Source organism: Bos taurus, chromosome 2 (genome assembly GCF_002263795.3).
Source record: "Bos taurus isolate L1 Dominette 01449 registration number 42190680 breed Hereford chromosome 2, ARS-UCD2.0, whole genome shotgun sequence".
In the NCBI taxonomy this organism is placed as follows: Eukaryota; Metazoa; Chordata; class Mammalia; order Artiodactyla; family Bovidae; genus Bos; species Bos taurus.
This window is the reverse complement of record NC_037329.1, coordinates 85,375,595-85,393,015: the sequence shown is the minus strand read 5'-3', so window position 1 is coordinate 85,393,015 and position 17,421 is coordinate 85,375,595. Positions and strand designations below refer to the sequence as shown.

General features: G+C 37.5%; 1 protein-coding gene across 2 annotated transcripts in view; it reads left to right on the top strand.

Annotated features, from left to right (window-relative positions):
• GTF3C3 (general transcription factor IIIC subunit 3) overlaps nt 1–17,421 on the top strand; it is a 32,535-nt gene continuing 15,114 nt past the window's right edge. For both annotated transcript variants that reach the window (XR_009491868.1, XM_059878695.1), the window contains exons 1-10: nt 1–190; nt 1,187–1,298; nt 5,822–6,015; nt 6,525–6,648; nt 7,824–8,015; nt 8,525–8,690; nt 9,647–9,794; nt 10,337–10,409; nt 11,325–11,428; nt 12,361–12,532. Coding sequence is in view for 1 of the 2 variants with exons in the window: in XM_059878695.1 (XP_059734678.1) it covers nt 89–190; nt 1,187–1,298; nt 5,822–6,015; nt 6,525–6,648; nt 7,824–8,015; nt 8,525–8,690; nt 9,647–9,794; nt 10,337–10,409; nt 11,325–11,428; nt 12,361–12,532 (1,387 nt within the window). In the remaining variant the exon portion in view is untranslated. The remainder of the gene's footprint in view (nt 191–1,186; nt 1,299–5,821; nt 6,016–6,524; nt 6,649–7,823; nt 8,016–8,524; nt 8,691–9,646; nt 9,795–10,336; nt 10,410–11,324; nt 11,429–12,360; nt 12,533–17,421) is intronic.

Sequence of the window (17,421 nt, the reverse complement as noted above, 5' to 3'; positions counted from 1 at the left end):
AGCGGCTCGGCGCAGGGTTAGCGTCTGGGAGCCTCTGCTCTTCCGTTTCTCTGTCGTTCCTGAGACTGCGTAGCAGAACCCCGCAAGCATGTCGGGGTTCAGCCCGGAGCTCATCGACTATCTGGAAGGGAAGATTTCCTTTGAGGAGTTCGAAAGGAGAAGAGAGGAGAGAAAAACCCGCGAGAAGAAAGTGAGGAGATGATAGGCCTGGATGCTCTCACTGTCTTGTCGCCTTAATACACTTAAGAGATGTGAAGGACCCGACTAAATTCACCCTTATGGGGCGGGCCGCGTACCTCTAGCAGTTTCTCCCCCCCCCCCTTTTTTTTTTTACCGAAACTCCGGTTCTCACATTACCCCTGTGCTAACCTCCTCTTTAAAACATTTCACTCACCAGAAAGCTTTTGTCTCGGTGGGAACCACTTCTTTCTCTTTTTACTGTTGTCAAATAGTACTTTTTTTTTTTTTTTTCGCTTGAGAGTAGCTTAACGCTGGTAGATTAAATGGGGTGGAGATGGAGGTGGGGTGTGGGCAGTAGAGTTCAAAACAGTAGAGTCAGTTTGTATCTGGTTCAAGTCCTAGCTTTGCCGCTGTTATTTTTGTGACTTTGAATGCGCAACTCACCTCTCTTCTTGAGGCCTCAGTGTCCATTTCCCGACGGAGTGGTTTCAGCTCCCATTTTTGAGGAGTCTCCCAATGGTGTGATGTAACCCTCCACAGGATTATCATTTTTTTTTTTTTTTGTCTGATAACAAATACTTCTCTGGTAAATGAGGAAATACATGACTTTTTCATGTCTCTTCACTTGATGTTGGAGGGAAAATAAAAGTAATTGCACCTTTTGAGGTTAGCTGTTGGATTCTTTCCTAAATCGTGCAACCAATAGTGCCCCATCTCTTTTCATTTAAAAAGCAAGGCTGAAAAAAGAAAGACTGCAATGTGTAGATTAATGAAATTATCAAGGTTTTTAAAATTATTTTTTACGAATGACTGATTCAGACTGAAGAATGAGACCCAAGTACAATGAGATGCTTTGACAATATTCAAATTTAGATTTCACATACTGTGTATGTGTTCAGAGCTCAAGTTTTATAGAAATAGAAAATGAGGCAGATGTTCTCTTCTCAGCTGGAAAGAGCTAAACGTGCATTTGATTTTGGAGTCATTAATTAATTTTCAATCCCAGAGTCTTCAGGAAAAAGGAAAGTCATCAGTTGAAGAAAATCCAAATGACTCTGAAGTTCCATCATCATCAGGAATAAACTCTACCAAATCTCAGGGCAAAGATGCCAATGAAGGTATGTTAAGATCACTGCCTGCATTAAATGTTAAGGGTATCTAATAATTTAGTGAAAGTGTTATTATTATTTTTTTTAATTACTGTGGTATTCTGTTGTTGATACCTGGCTTTTTAGGAACATAGTACTTGGTATATAATTAGGTGCTCAATATGTATTTGTTGAATTGTTGATTATGGTGCTGGTTAGTGGGCTATGTTTGTGAAGAAGGGTTTCAAATCTGCATCAGTGTTGGGGAGCCTTTTGGGGTCACGGTTTTTTAAATTGACCCTCTCATGTGGTTGCTAATTATTCTAGGCTATACTCCCCCAAATTGTAATGAATTATAATTCTATACAAAGGGCTTCCAAATCGCTTCTTTAATTATGAGAGGTAAGATAGAAATGTCAGAGTGGAAGCCAGTTGGCTGTCCACATGGGACCTTACACACAGCATAGATATCTTGGTGTGTTACCTCATTCCAGGATTCAGTCCTCAGCTCCGCATGACCAGATACTAAATTTGGTTACTGCACCCAGACCAATTAAACTTATGAGAGCCTAAGTGATGAATTAGTAAGCAAATTACTAATTTCTGGTGATTGATCAGAATACTAATGATAGTTTGTGATATCCAGTCATTCATATCAAGTAATCTGGGATGTGGAACTATCAATTAGAATTTAACTTCGGGCATAGGGTCTAATTGAGAACTAAATTAAACTTTCTTGCCTTACTGGGTAGAAATGGAGGCTGTGCAGGAGACCTAGGTTCTATCCCTGGGTCGGGAAGATCCCCTGGAGAAGGGAATGGCTACCCACTCCTGTATTCTTGCCTGGAGAATTCCATGGACAGAGGAGCCTGGCGGGCCATAGTCCATGGAGTCACAAAGAGTTGGACACGACTGAGCAACTATCATTTTCACGTATAAGGTCTAATTGAGACCTAAGCTAAACTTTCTGGCCCTAGGGGGTAGAAATGGAGGCTGATTGTTTTTCTTCCAAACAAGTAAGACTTTACACAGAGAAAACACTAGTCGGGTAAACAGAAAATGAACAAGTTTTGTCTGTCTCCTTGGACCAAGTAGGGAAGAAAGGGCAAAGAGGAGAGAAAATTAGGATTATAGATTCTTTGCTAGGCAAGTGGAGTGAAAAAGCAGGCTGAAGGTGTTCTAAAATCTGTGAGTCCTTCCTTATCTGCTCAGAGTAAGAGCTGCTCTTCCATCATAACGTTGTCTTTGAGGTGCAGCTGTTAGTAGCAGGCACCATGGGGTGCTTGCCAGTTTTCCGCCAGTGAAAGTGAGAGTCAGTCGCTAAGACATGTCCGACTCTTTGTGACCCCGGGGACTGTAGCCCACCAGGCTCTTCTGTCCATGGGATTCTCCAGGCCAAAATACTAAGAGGTGGCCGGAAAAGGTGGTTACTTGAATCACTGCTTTCTGCTTACCATGAGTAGTCAGGCATACTAGACTCAGCTCAAATAATACAGTCACTTTAAGATATTAAGCTCCCAGTTTCCTAGGAACGTATTTCGTATACTGACCTTGTGTTCAGGAACCTTGCTAAATTCATAAATTCTGACAGGTTTTGTGCATAGATTCTTTTGGATATTCTATGTATCATCATGTAATCTGTGAATGACAATTTTATTTCTCTGTTAATCTTTATGCCTTTATTTTTCTTCCCTTATTACATTGACTCCAGTAAAATCTTGAAAGGAATGGTGATAGTAGGCATACTTGTCTTATTGCCAGTGTCTTTGGATAATTAGCCATTAACTGTGTTTGTGGTGCCAAGGTCCAGCCCCGGCTGATCCAGGGTATTCGAAGGAGAGATGGCCTAGGCGACTATTCAAATATTAATTAGAGATATAAAGAGTAATAGAATGAGGATAGCTCAGTAGGAAAATTCAATGGAGAAAAGAGGCTGAGTAGCTTGGTTTACGCGGAAAATCAATATAACCCGTGACACCAGGTTACCTCTGACCACGGAGGCCACAGGCACCCTCTCGAATAGCGGAAAGTGCCCCACCTTAGACACCTTCTCGATTGGGTCTTAGAAGCCCAGGCAAATAAATGGTCGCAGAGGATATCCACGCTCCAGATGGAGACTTCAGCCAGAATGTGAAAAGAATGACATGGGGAGACCAAGGGTTGGTGAGCAAGGCCCGTAGCTTTATTTTCAACAGGGGCTTTTATACCCTAAGTTACACATAGAGGATAATAGGGGATGCAAAGTCAGCAGTTTTTGATCCTTATCAAAAACCAGGGTTTCTTTCCTGCAAATTTATCGTATACAAATGGTTTAGGTGATTTACATCATCTTCTGGCCAGAAGGCCTATTAACATTTTATGGCTCCCGACAAAGACTTATCAACCGTAAGACTTATTTTCTCTAAGAGTAGTTATTTTAAGGTTTGGCGCCATCTTCCGAAGATAAAATTGCATTCCTATAGGGCGGATGTGTAATGGGTTTACAACAAAGGAAAGCATTTATTACCTTAAGGGTCTAAAGTTACTAACACCAAGGCCACTACTTATTTTTTCTATATACCAACTATATTAATTAATACACATTTAAGGGTACAATTCAGGGGATGTGAAAACCTGGCAGCAAGCATTGGCTCATCAATGAAATCTTTTACTGGTTTTATTCTGACCGTTTCTAACTCTCTGAGAGGCTCTAAGCTATTTGAATATCTTAAGCTTCCTGTGCCTCTCGAGGCTGGGAGACTGTAAACAATCGTATGCATAGCTGTAGGAGTCCGGGTAAACTTGTCAGGCGAGTTAGAGAGCCATCTGAGGGGTTTGGATTTAAACACTCCTAATTGCCCAGGAACTTTATTAATTGGAGCTGTAAGTTAACTCTTTGTCAGAGAGAGCGAGATGGTGGTAGGGGACAGCCCCCAGTAAAGTCAGAGGTGAGAGCACAAAGCAATAAAGTAGGCAGACTCTGGTTTTTTGGGGGTAGATGCTCGAGAATATCCGGGGGGACTCCCGAGGCTCGATCCCGCCTTTGCGTATGCCGAGCCTCCTTCCTCATGACCTTTGTCACGAGTGGAATGTCTCTCGCCGGCTCCCGTCATGTGGAACCTTTTTTGTAGGTATTTTTTTTATCAAGTTAAAGGTATTCTCTTACATTTCTGTTGACTAAAAATTTTTATTAGGAATAGGTGTCGGATTTTATCAAATGCTTCTCTGGGGGAGTTCGCTGGCAGTTAAGTGGTTAGAATTCAGTGCTTTCACTGCCAAGGCCTGAGTTTCATCCCTGGTTGGGGAACTAAGATCCTGCAAGCCATGCAGCATGGCCAAAAAAGCTTCTCTGTATCAAGATGATTGTATGACTTTTCACTTTTTTTGTGTTACTGTAATAAATTTTATTGATTTGTTTTACAACTTTATTTTGGGTGTTTAGAATTCTTGAAGATGATCATTATGATGTCATAGTAATTATTACTATAATATTTGTTCCTCAAAACATGTGGGTTTTTTTTCATTCTCCCTTAAATATACTGACTATCTTATTTGTCTAGCATCTTTGGGATTTGAGGTTATTTTACATAAGTGAATAAGCTTTAGGATTTTTTAATAAATATATTTATGTACATTTATTTTAACTGTTTTGTTGTAGCTTTTCTAAAATATGCCACATCTCTGCTTTAACAACAAATTGGCTTCTAAACTTTTCTTTATTCAAGATAATCATTATAAACTTAGAGAAATCATTTTACTGTAGTGATCTCCTCAGATACAGAGGAAATATGTTATTTTGTTCCTGAAATAAAAATGCTGTTTTAATAATAAGTGTTTATTAAGCTCTTACTGTATGCTGGGCATTTTTCTCAGTATATATATTTGAAGACTCCGAGTAACCCTGTAAGGCAGACGTTCAGATCAGATCAGATCAGATCAGTCACTTAGTCGTGTCCGACTCTTTGCGACCCCATGAATCGCCGCACGCCAGGCCTCCCTGTCCATCACCAACTCCTGGAGTTCACTCAGACTCACGTCCATCGAGTCAGTGATGCCATCCAGCCATTGACCCCTTTTACAAATGAGCAAACTCAGGTACAGAGAGCTTCGGTAATTTGCCCAAGGTAAAACAGCTGGCAATAGATAGTGGTAAAGTTTGAAACCAGACAGCTTGACTCTAGAGGCCTCACCTTAAACCCCTGTGCTATATGCCCTGGTTATGTACCACCAGACTTGTTCTTAGGTCTTAGGTTAGTTAGTTCGTAGGTCTGTGTCCTGAAATTCCTTAATTTTTTTTTTCCTCTCTGCTTTTAACTATTATTCTGTGTGTTTCTGATTTCCCACTTAATTTTGCCTGTATGTCTGGATAAGGCCTAAAGGATGAGTCAGCAGTTTCTACAGAGTAAAATATATGGCCTTGTGACAGCTTTCTTTGGATTGTTTTTGGGAATGTTCATTTGTCTTTTACTTTCAAGTTTGGTAATGCTGGGGTAGAAATTTATACCGTTTGTTTTTCTTTCAAGTGCTGAGTATGCTAAAGCTTTTGTTTCCTACCTCAATGTCTTTTTCTTTAGGTGAAACATCAGATGGAGTCAGTAAGTCAGTTCACAAGGTCTTTGCTTCCATGCTTGGAGAGAATGAAGATGAGGAGGAGGAAGAGGAAGAAGAGGAGGAAGAGGAGGAGGAAGAAACGCCTGAGCAACCCACTGCTGGCGATGTGTTTGTATTGGAGATGGTTCTCAATCGTGAAACCAAGAAAATGATGAAAGTAAAGTGTTTCTTGTTTTGGTATTTATAAACAGAATGTAAAAATGTGACACAGAAATGGAAAAAAAAAGTCTTTATACATTTATACTGAAAGAATTCAACTGTAAGAAAGGAAATACTGTGAGATTGCTGTTACTAATTTCTTATGTTTCATTTTTAGAGACTTTTAAATGTTAAACCTTAATTATTACAAATGTCAAATTTTACTATAATTTTGCTGTTAAAAGGTTTATATTGTATCTTGATTTTTCTTTAACCAAATTTATTCTGAATAGATAAATTTGAAAGGAGAATCTTCAGTAGATTGCATCATAAATCTCCTGGCATATAAATCCATTTTGCAACATCCAGTTCTACATTTGGTCTAATTAGTAATTTAGTAATGCCTGACCAGTTTGATTTTTGCTTTGTTTAAATACTTTATTGTACTTTGAACTTGCTACTATAGGAAAGTTTTGTTGGGTTGGGTTTGTTTTCTGTTTGAGTCTAAATGTCATTTTTGTTTTGTAGGAGAAAAGACCTCGGAGTAAACTTCCCAGAGCTCTGAGAGGTCTCATGGGTGAAGCCAACATTCGCTTTGCTCGAGGAGAACGTGAAGAGGCAATATTGATGTGCATGGAAATCATAAGACAAGGTTTTAATGTGGGGATTATTGACAATAGCATGTTAATAGTCTGACTTTTAAAACAAAGGGAGGAGTACTTCACTCTGCTATTTGGAAAATATATTCAGGAGCTTGGAGGTGATTGTAATAACAGTGATATAACTACCCATTAAATAGGAATCATTGCCAAGAAAATGATAATCACGGAGTATGATTCAATGAAATATCATTAATATATATTGAACTCTTAACAGGCTTTTAAAAAAATTTGTTTTTTAGCATTTCATTTTAGGAGTTTTATATGTTTATAATATATCTTTTTAAAATATGGCAAACACATTACTTTAAAGCCACTTTTGAGGAGTATTCTTTTTCTACCATTTTCCAAATCAGACACTGTTAGATTATTTTAATCTACTTTTTGATAAAAGACAATATATACTTATCATCTTTTCATTAAACTGCAAAGCTCAGGCATATTGAAAGATATCTTTAGAAGTCACTTTTTGACTAATCACTTGCATTTATTATTTTGTTTTCCTGGTGTGTTGCCAAGTGATGCCCTGCATAGTGGCTTGAGCAGTCTACTACAGTGAACTTTCAATTTATCTTTTACATATTTTGGCATTTCCTTTGATTTAGTCTAGGGTCCTTTTCAGTATTATCTGTTCCTTTATTAGTTTATAATTGTTTATTTTGACAGTTACCTTTGATTTTAATCCCTCATGTTCTTAGAAACTTAATTCATAAACATTATTTCAGAAATGTGGATTAACTTTTCACTTTGATGATCTGGGTTTAGGTGCTAGTTAGATATCTTCTCTCCATTAATCCCATACTCCTCAGTGTGGAAGCTGGATCATGATGATTTAACCCCACTGATGTGGCTGATGCTCACTGGGATGAACTTGCTGAATTAATGAGCCATGTTTAGCCTTATCAAAGGGGACTTTTCATGAGGGGGACGTGGTAGAGAGTAGGGTTTTTCATGAAATTACACTTTGCTTAGAGAAAAGAATAGTTTTTAAATCCTAAAGAGTATATGAAAATACACTAAAGCAAATATACTGTTTGTATAATTCTGTTCAAATTATTTTAAAAAGCATAAATATTAAAGGAACCATAGTTTGAAACATGAAATTAATATTAGCATAAGTGTCTTCCCTCAGCCAATGAAATTTGTTTTTTTGTTCTATGCATTATAGCTCCTTTAGCTTATGAGCCATTTTCCACTCTTGCTATGATATATGAGGACCAAGGTGACATGGAGAAATCATTGCAGTTTGAATTGATCGCTGCACATTTAAATCCCAGTGACACTGAAGAATGGGTTAGATTGGCAGAAATGTCCCTGGAACAAGACAATATTAAGCAGGCTATTTTTTGCTACACAAAAGGTAATAAAAATGTTTTTCTTGCTTTGTTTGATAAAATGTTATATAATAGATTTTATGATCAGTGTACTTACTATTCTGGGGTGCTGTTCATTGAAATACATTTATTCCTTGTATTCTGTTATACCAGAGGTAAGTATTTGGGCTCTCTATATTTTCACATTTATCAGCAAATTTGTTTATATTTTGAGCTAATACAGTAAAACCGTCGTTTGAAGACAAGACCTTCATTTTCCCACCAAGATCAGTGTTGGTTCCAAGCTGTTTCTTGAGAGTTAATATTAGACTTCAGTGACCAAATGGAGGTTAATAGGGAGATTTTAGGCTTCTATTTGGTCAAACCTAGTCTAGCATTCCTGTGAAGGTAGATTTAGTCTGGAATAAACCAATTGGTTCCATTGGCAAATTAGCTTAGAGTGTTTTAATAGATTTTCTGAAAAGATGGGTCACACCCTACCATGAGCCCCCTTTTATAGTAAATCTATAATTTATATTCCTTATTTTCTTTTTAGCACTTAAATATGAACCTACTAATGTCCGTTACCTTTGGGAGCGATCAAGCCTTTATGAACAGATGGGAGATCACAAAATGGCAATGGATGGTTATAGGCGTATTTTAAACCTTTTGTCTCCATCTGATGGAGAACGATTTATGCAGTTGACTAGAGATATGGCAAAGTAAGTTTCAAGTTGAAATATACATAAATGTTCTTATTAATCATCTTGTTTTTGAAATCAAAAGATATATTTGAAATGAATATACTTTTTATTGAGGTTCAGGAAAGTGTTTTGCTTCCTGTATTTTAATATTGTGCTTAAATACAGAGGTTTTTTTTCCCCCAGTACTTTATTTCCAAGTCGATTGTGTGATTGTTTAGAAAAAATTGTATTATATGTTTGATTATCTTTCATGTGCCCAGAAATTTAAAAATGGAACATGTTCTGAAGGATGACTAGATTCCCAGGTTTTTATAAATTATGTACGTATACAGTAATACTAAGTTATTGCAAATGTGCTAGTGAAATATTTATGCTCTGAGATCTACGGTCATTTTATCTTGAGCCTGTACTAGAATGACTTTTTAAGATGAAAACTTTTCTTTAGGTTGGCACATGCTACCAACATTAGTCATTAATTTAGAGTTTAGTAGCATGGGCAGCTGGTGGGGCAGGCATATTTGGATTAATCAGAGTTGGAGTTTTATCAGATGACCTTGATAAAGGGAGAGAAGTGCAGGAGAATTGGGATGCACAAGGGAGTAATTGTAATATTGGATGACAGAGAAGGAGAAAAGTGAGGACCAGAATGGTGCAGCCACAGTAAAAAGTGGCAGGATCAATGTTTTATAGATCCCATTGAGGTAGAAAAGTTATTGGCATTGAGTTACAAAGGGAGTGAGCTAGAATGATACGAGGTAGCTTTGGGAGAGTGAGATGCTTGATGTTATGACACGGTTATACTGACAGTACACATTTTTCTCTGGATCATCTCTGATTATGATTTTAAAGAAGAGTTTTCTCCTCCCAAATTTTAAGAAAATGAGATTCATAGTTAATAGAGGGCCTGTGTAGGAAAATGAGTTTTATGATCTGAATTAATAAACACTGATCAATTTTTGCCATTAATATTTTAGGAGTTACTATGAAGCCAATGATGTTACTTCAGCTATTAGCATAATCGAAGAAGCTCTCTCAAAACACCAGGGCCTAGTCTCCATGGAAGATGTTAACATTGCAGCTGAACTGTACATTTCTAATAAACAATATGACAGAGCTTTGGAGGTAGGAACATTTATGTGTTTCTCTGTTAGGTTTTGAACATGCACTTTTTTTTTGTTTTAGAAATTCTTACAAATTGACAATTCCTCATTTAAGTTATATTATTTATTTTAAACTATACATTTAAAGTTTGTATGGACACACTTAAGTTCTGTAATAATCCTGTATGAAATATAAAATGTAGTTACCATATGATAAAAGCTGTTGCTGTTATCAGAGATGCTAGGTATGCCTGTACTTCAGCATAGCAAGACTCAGCAGCAGACTAATGGTTAGGATTCAGTTCTTAATCTTTTGGGAAAATTAGATTGGTTTGCTATAGAGAAATTATGTATTTTTAGTGAAGCATTAGTTAATATGATATAAAAATGTTAATGTATCACATTGGCTTCTTAAAGAGACATACTATTGCTTTTTATAGTTCATTATATCTTTTAAGGATTATTTGAATTAACTGTACAAATCTTTGCATTGTGAAAAAGTTTTTCATATATACCTATGTATTATTTCCTGCTCCGCCCCCCCGCCCCCCCCAATACTTTTAGGTAATTACAGATTTTTCTGGAATTGTGCTGGAAAAAAGAACTACAGAAGAAGGCACTTCGGAAGAGAATAAAGGTTGTAGTTTCCTCTGCATAGGAGAAAGTGCATAATCCTTTTGTTCATAACGTGGTATTTTGAAATTAGTAGTGTTTTCATAGCAAGTTTTCCCAAGAAGCGTTTTTTCCTAACAGAGATTGCATATCTTTTTCTTGTGAGTATTCACTCACAGGTAATTTTTTTTTTTAACTTGATTTTAGTCCTTTTTTCCCCCCCTCAGTACATCTGTTTGAACTTGGCATTTGTCATTGACACAGGGCCTTGATAGTGTTACATGAAAAAAGAACGAATTATGGAGCAGCTTATCAGAAACCTTTCAAACTAAAGCAATTTACTTTTTAAAAAGGGCTTAAAATGCTCTTTACTAATTTTTTTCAAACTTATTACAGATTGAAAAAATTCTGTTTCAAACTTAAGCATTCACTTAAAATTCTCCTTTAAACGTAAGCACAGTATTAGATCATCCCTTTCTCAGTCTCTTTTGTAGTGAAGACTAAAAAGAGGCTCTTGGATTCAAGAAGAAAAAGATGTTTCGATGTTTGGCAAAACTATTACAATGTTGTAAAGTTTAAAAATAAAATTTTAAAAAATAAATAAATAAAAATAAAGTGAAAAAAAAAAAGAAAGTTCGTATATCCTTATTTGTCACTTTTGTTGTCTAGTTTTTTGTGGTTCTGATAGAAGGTGTGGGAGTTTATGTAGATTTTTGGCAAGTGGATAAAGTATTAGGAAAATAGGAAGGATAATTGCTAATCAAAAGACAGACCGAAGGAAATTTTAAGAGCCTAGAACCAGAGTTTGCCAAACTTAGAACTGGCTGTAGAATCATTTGCTTTGAGAAAAGTAAATGAGGTCTTACATAGAAGGTACAGTTTGCTTCATTTGCTCCACTTTCCAAGATTATTAGGAACTTTTTGTTTGTTTAATGCACAGGCGGTGACAACGTTATCTGTGCTATACCTGATGGTGTGCCAATAGACATCACAGTGAAGCTGATGGTCTGCCTTGTACATCTCAACATTCTTGAACCACTTAATGTAAGTAGCATTAAGACTTGCACTTGAGATACTTTAGATCAAATCTATAATGTTTTTCTTTAGATACAGGAAATTATAAGTTGACCCTAGATTTCACATTTTTTAATAACCAGAAGTCACAGTAAGCATCATATTATTTTTGTGTGAATGTCTTTTAAAAGCTAAGTGTTTGGAACTGGGCTTATAATGATTTGTTTTTCTTGAGAATAATCCAGAGATCAGAATGTGAGATTGGGCCTTTTAGACAGTTGGCAGTTTCTGACAGTTGTTCTCTTTTGCTGACTTCAGACTATTTTATTAAATAAAAAATACTCGATATCTACTTTAGGATAAAGTGTTGAATAAAATACTCAAATCCCTGTTCTCATGGATCTTTTGATTTAATGGGATTAGATAATAAATACATAAAACATAGTATGCTAGTTGGTGATAAGTGCTCTGGAGAAAAATCAGAGAAGAATAGGAAATATTGGGGGTGGGAGGAGTTGCACTTTTATTAAATTGGTGAAGAAAAGCCTCCCCTGAAAGTAACATTTGAGTAATGACATGAAGGAAGTGAAAAAGTAGGCCAAGCAGGTAACAGAGGGAATGGCTTTCTGGGGAAACAGCAAACACAGAGGCCCTGCGACACGGGCTTGCTTGACTTGCTTGAGGGAGAGCACAGCAGATCAGTGTTGTCTTAGCTCCTGCAATGCCTGCCTTATAATACATCTTCAGAAGTAATGTGTTGAGTGAGTGAATGATGGCAGTATGAATTCTTTATAATAGAGACACAGGAATGATTTAAGAGATCATGTAAAGCTGTTTTTATTAAGCCTTGCTCCTTTTAGATTCACCTCAGATAACTGGTGTATATGTTAAAAAGAGAAATACAAGTAGACGTGTTTATTTGTAATGAATGCTTGACTTCAGACTGTTACTTTGGGGTCTAGCCTCTGTTGACAACACTAGTGGAACAGAACCCTGAAGACATGGGAGACCTCTATCTTGATGTTGCTGAAGCTTTCTTGGATGTTGGTGAATACAATTCTGCACTTCCCCTCCTTAGTGCACTGGTCTGCTCTGAAAGGTACAACCTCGCAGTGGTTTGGCTTCGGCATGCAGGTAATTCTTTTTTGTAGGAAGGGAAAGTTTTAATCACATAAGCAGGCAAGAACTTTCCCAAGATGGTAATAGTTATTATAAAATGTCAATGTCTTAGTGAAAATACTTCTGGTTTCAGGGCAGTTTTTTGAAAGTCAGTATTTTAAATTGTCTTGATTCACCACTAACTGATTTTCCCTCACAAATGCACTGGGGAATGATTCACTTAATGTTACCTGAGTGAAATAAAAGGACTAACATGTCCCTATTAAAACATACTGTAAATACCTATCTTTTACCTGTTTTAACCTTAGGCTCTGGTTTTTAGTAATAGATTTTCAGACTTAGAGTGTAATCTAATTTTTGAAGAGCTTTTAAGGATTTATATTTAATGTTATTTTGAGGGAAAAGTTAATATATTTTCAGTGTTTTTTGAGCAAATCCAATGAAGATTGGATTTTATCTGTCAATTTATTTCACTGCGTCTAAATCCAGAGTAATCTGAAATAAATTGTTTATAGAGTGGGAAAAACAGCTTGAGAAAAACTACTAAATCTCTTACAGGAATGTGTGAAAAACAAAAATATTCTAATAGGATTTCCTATTGAATCAACATAAGAGATGCCTTAAAATTTGAATAGTCTCTGTTACAAATATTGTATAATGACCAGTTTTAATATTTAAAATATTTTGAAGTACTATATAGTAGCAGAAAGTTCTATATAAATAGAGGAACATTGATTGATATCTTGAGATGTATCACAGATCAGTATCAGTTCAGTTGCTCAGTAATATCTGACTCTTTGCGACCCCATGGACTGTAGCATGCCAGGCCTCCCAGTCCATGACCAGCTCCCAGGGTTTACTCAAACTCATGTCCACTGTGTCAATGATGCCATCCTAACCATCTCATCCTCCGTTGTCCCCTTCTCCCCCTGCCTTCAATGTTTCTCGGCATCAGGGTCTTTTCAGTGAGTTCTTCACATCAGGTGGCCAAAGTATTGGAGTTTCAGCTTGAACATCAGTCCTTCCAATGAATATTCAGGACAAATTTCTTTTAGGATGGACTGTTTGTATCTCCTTGCAGTCCAAGGGACACACAAGAGTCTTCTTCAACACCACAATTCAAAAGCATCAATTCCTCAGCACTCAGCTTTCTTTATAGTCCAACTCTCACATCCATATGTGACTACTGGAAAAACCAAAGCCTTGACTACATGGATCTTTGTTGGCAAAGTAATGTCTCTGGTTTATAATATGCTGTCTAAGGTTGGTCATAACTTTTCTTCCAAGAAGTTCAATTCAGTTGCTCAGTTGTGTCTGACTCTTTGCGAACCCATGAACTGCAGCACGCCAGGCCTCCTTGTCCATCACCAGCTCCCAGAGTTTACCCACACCCATCCATTGAGTCGCTGACGCCATCCAACCATCTCATCCTCTGTCATCCCCTTCTCCTCCTGTCCTCAATCTTTCCCAGCATCATGGTCTTTTCAAATGAGTCAGCTCTTCACATCAGGTGGCTGAAGTATTGGAGTTTCAGCTTCAACATCAGTCCTTCCAATGAACAGCCAGAACTCATCTCCTTTAGGATGGACTGGTTGTATCTCCTTGCAGTCCAAGGGACTCTCAAGAGTCTTCTCAAACACCATATTGCAAGGGCATCAACTCTTTGGCGCTCAGCTTTCTTTATAGTCCAACTCTCACATCCATACATGACTACTGGGAAAACCGTAAGCCTTGACTAGACAGACCTTCGTTGGCAAAGTAATGTTTCTGCTTTTTAATATGCTGTCTAGGTTGGTCATAACGTTCCTTCCAAGGAGTAAGCGTCTTTTAATTGCATGGCTGCAATCACCATCTGCAGTGATTTTGGAGCCAAAAAAAAAAAAAAAAGTCAGCCGCTGTTTCCACTGTTTCCCCATCTATTTGCCATGAAGTGATGGGACTGGATACCATGATCTTCGTTTTCTGAATGTTGAGCTTTAAGCCAGCTTTTTCACTCTCCTCTTTCACTTTCATCAAGAGGCTCTTTAGTTCTTCTTCACTTTCTGCCATAAGGGTGGTGTCATCTGCATATCTGAGGTTATTGATATTTCTCCTGGCAATCTTGATTCCAGCTTGTGCTTCTTCCAGCCCAGAGTTTCTCATGACGTAGTCTGCATAGAAGTTAAATAAGCAGCCTTATTGTACAATATACAGCCTTGATGTATTCCTTTTCCTATTTGGAACCAGTCTGTTATTCTATGTCCAGTTCTAACTGTCACTTCCTGAGCTGCATACAGGTTTCTCAAGAGGCAGGTCATGTGGTCTGGTATTCCCAATCTCTTGAAAAATTCTCCACAGTTTGTTGTGGTCCACACAGTCAAAGGCTTCGGCATAGTCAGTGAAGCAGAAATAGATGTTTTTCTGGAACTCTTGCTTTTTCAGTGATCCAGCAGATGTTGGCAGTTTGATCTCTGGTTCCTCTGTCTTTTCTAAAATCAGCTTGAACATCTGGAAGTTCACAGTTCACATACTATTGAAGCCTGGCTTGGAGAGTCTTGAACATTTCTTTACTAGCATGTGAGATGAGTGCAATTGTGTGGTAGTTTGAGCATTCTTTGGCATTGTGTTTCTTTGGGATTGGAATGAAAGCTGCCGTTTTCCAGTCCTGTGGCCACTGCTGAGTTTCCAAATTTTCTGGCATATTGAGTAACACTTTCACAGCAGCATCTTTTAGGATTTGAAATAGCTCAACTGGAATTCCATTGCCTCCACTAGTTTTGTTCGTAGTGATGCTTAAGGCCCACTTGACCTCACATTCCAGGATGTCTGGCTCTAGGTGAGTGATCACACCATCGTGATTATCTTGGTTGTGAAGATATTTTTTGTATAGTTCTTCTGTGTATTCTTGCCACCTCTTCTTAATATCTTTTGCTTCTGTTGGTTCCATGCCATTACTGTCCTTTTTTGAGCCCATCTTTGCATGGAATGTTCCCTTAGTATCTCTTAATTTTCTTGAAGAGATCTCTAGTCTTTCCCATTCTGTTGTTTCCCTCCATTTCTTTGCACTGATCACTAAGGAAGGCTTTCTTATCTCTCCTTGCTATTCGTTGGAACTCTGCATTCAAATGGGTATATCTTTCCTTTCCTCCTTTGCTTTTTGCTTCTCTTCTTTTCACAGCCTTTGTAAGGCCTCCTCAGACAGCCATTTTGCTTTTTTGTATTTCTTTTCCATGGGGATGGTCTTGATCCCTGTCTCCTGTACAGTGTCTCAAACCCCTGTCCATAGTTCTTCAGGCACTCTGTCTATCAGATCTAGTCCCTTAAATCTATTTCTCACTTCCACTGTATAATCATAAAGGATTTGATTTAGGTCATACCTGAATGGTCTAGTCATTTTCCCTACTCTCTTCAATTTAAAAAATTGAATTAAGACTTTGGCAATAAGGAGTTCATGATCTGAGCCACAGTCAGCTCCCGGTCTTGTTTTTGCTGTCTGTATAGAGCTTTTCCATCTTTCGCTGCAAAGAATATAATCAGTCTGATTTCAATGTTAACCATCTGGGGATGTCCATGTGTAGAGTCTTCTCTTGTGTTTTTGGAAGAGGGTGTTTTTTATGACCAGTGCATTCTCTTGGCAAAACTCTATTAGCCTTTGCCCTGCTTCATCCTGTACTCCAAGGCCAAATTTGCCTGTTATTCCAGGTGTTTCTTGACTTCCTACTTTTGCATTCCAGTCCCCTATAATGAAAAGGATATCTTTTTGGGGTGTTAGTTCTAGAAGGTCTTGTAGATCTTCATAGAACCATTCAACTTCAGCTTCTTCAGCATTACTGGTTGGGGCATAGACTTGGATTATCGTGATATTGAATGGTTTGCCTTGGAAATGAACAGAGATCATTCTGTCGTTTTTGAGATTGCATCCAAGTACTGCATTTCAGACTCTTTTGTTGACTGTGTTGGCCACTCCATTTCTTCTAAGAGATTCTTGCCCACAGTAATAGATACACTGGTCATCTGAGTTAAATTCACCCATTCCAATCCAGTTTAGTTCGCTGATTCCTAAAATGTCAACGTTCACTCTTGGCATCTCCTGTTTGACCACTTCCAATTTGCCTTGATTCATGGACCTAACATTCCAGGTTCCTGTGCAATATTGCTCTTTACAGCATCAGACCTTGCTTCTGTCACCAGTTACATCCACAACTGGGTGTTGTTTTTGCTTTGGCTCTGTCTCTTCATTCATTCTAGAGTTATTTCTCCACTGATCTCCAGTAGCATATTGGCCATCTATCGACCTGGGGAGTTCATCTTTCAGTGCCCTATCTTTTTGCCTTTTCATACTGTTCATGGGGTTCTCAAGGCTAGAATACTGAAGTGGTTTGCCATTCCCTTCTCCAGTGGACCATATCACAGATATGAAATAGCAGACTTAATGGTTAAGATAACACTTTTTTTGGATGACTGAAAAGGAATACAGATGTAAAAGTTTACATACATAAGTTTACATAAAAAGTTACATTATTTGTGGGTTTTTAATTTTAAAAGACATAAACAGGGAATTAAAATTTTTTTGCCTTCTGTATGGTTGTGGTTTTGAAACTGCTCTTGTTACGAGCAGTAGATGTTTTTAAATCCTCTTTAATTATAATCATGATACTGATAAATGCTTTTTCTGTGTTGAACATATGTGGCTTTAGATGAGTAAAACCTCAGTATTGTCTGAAAATCATAAGGAAATTTGGAACTGTAGAGAAGAAACATCATTAGAGGAATTTAATGCTTGTAGCATAATAATGAAGTATCTTTTAAAGTGATAAGTGAAAAATTATGAGAAATTCCATCATGGTGATTCACCCATATTTAGTAGTCTTCCTTCGTTACCAAAGTTTAACCTGAAGATAGTGGTGAGGAGCTATTTGAGAAAT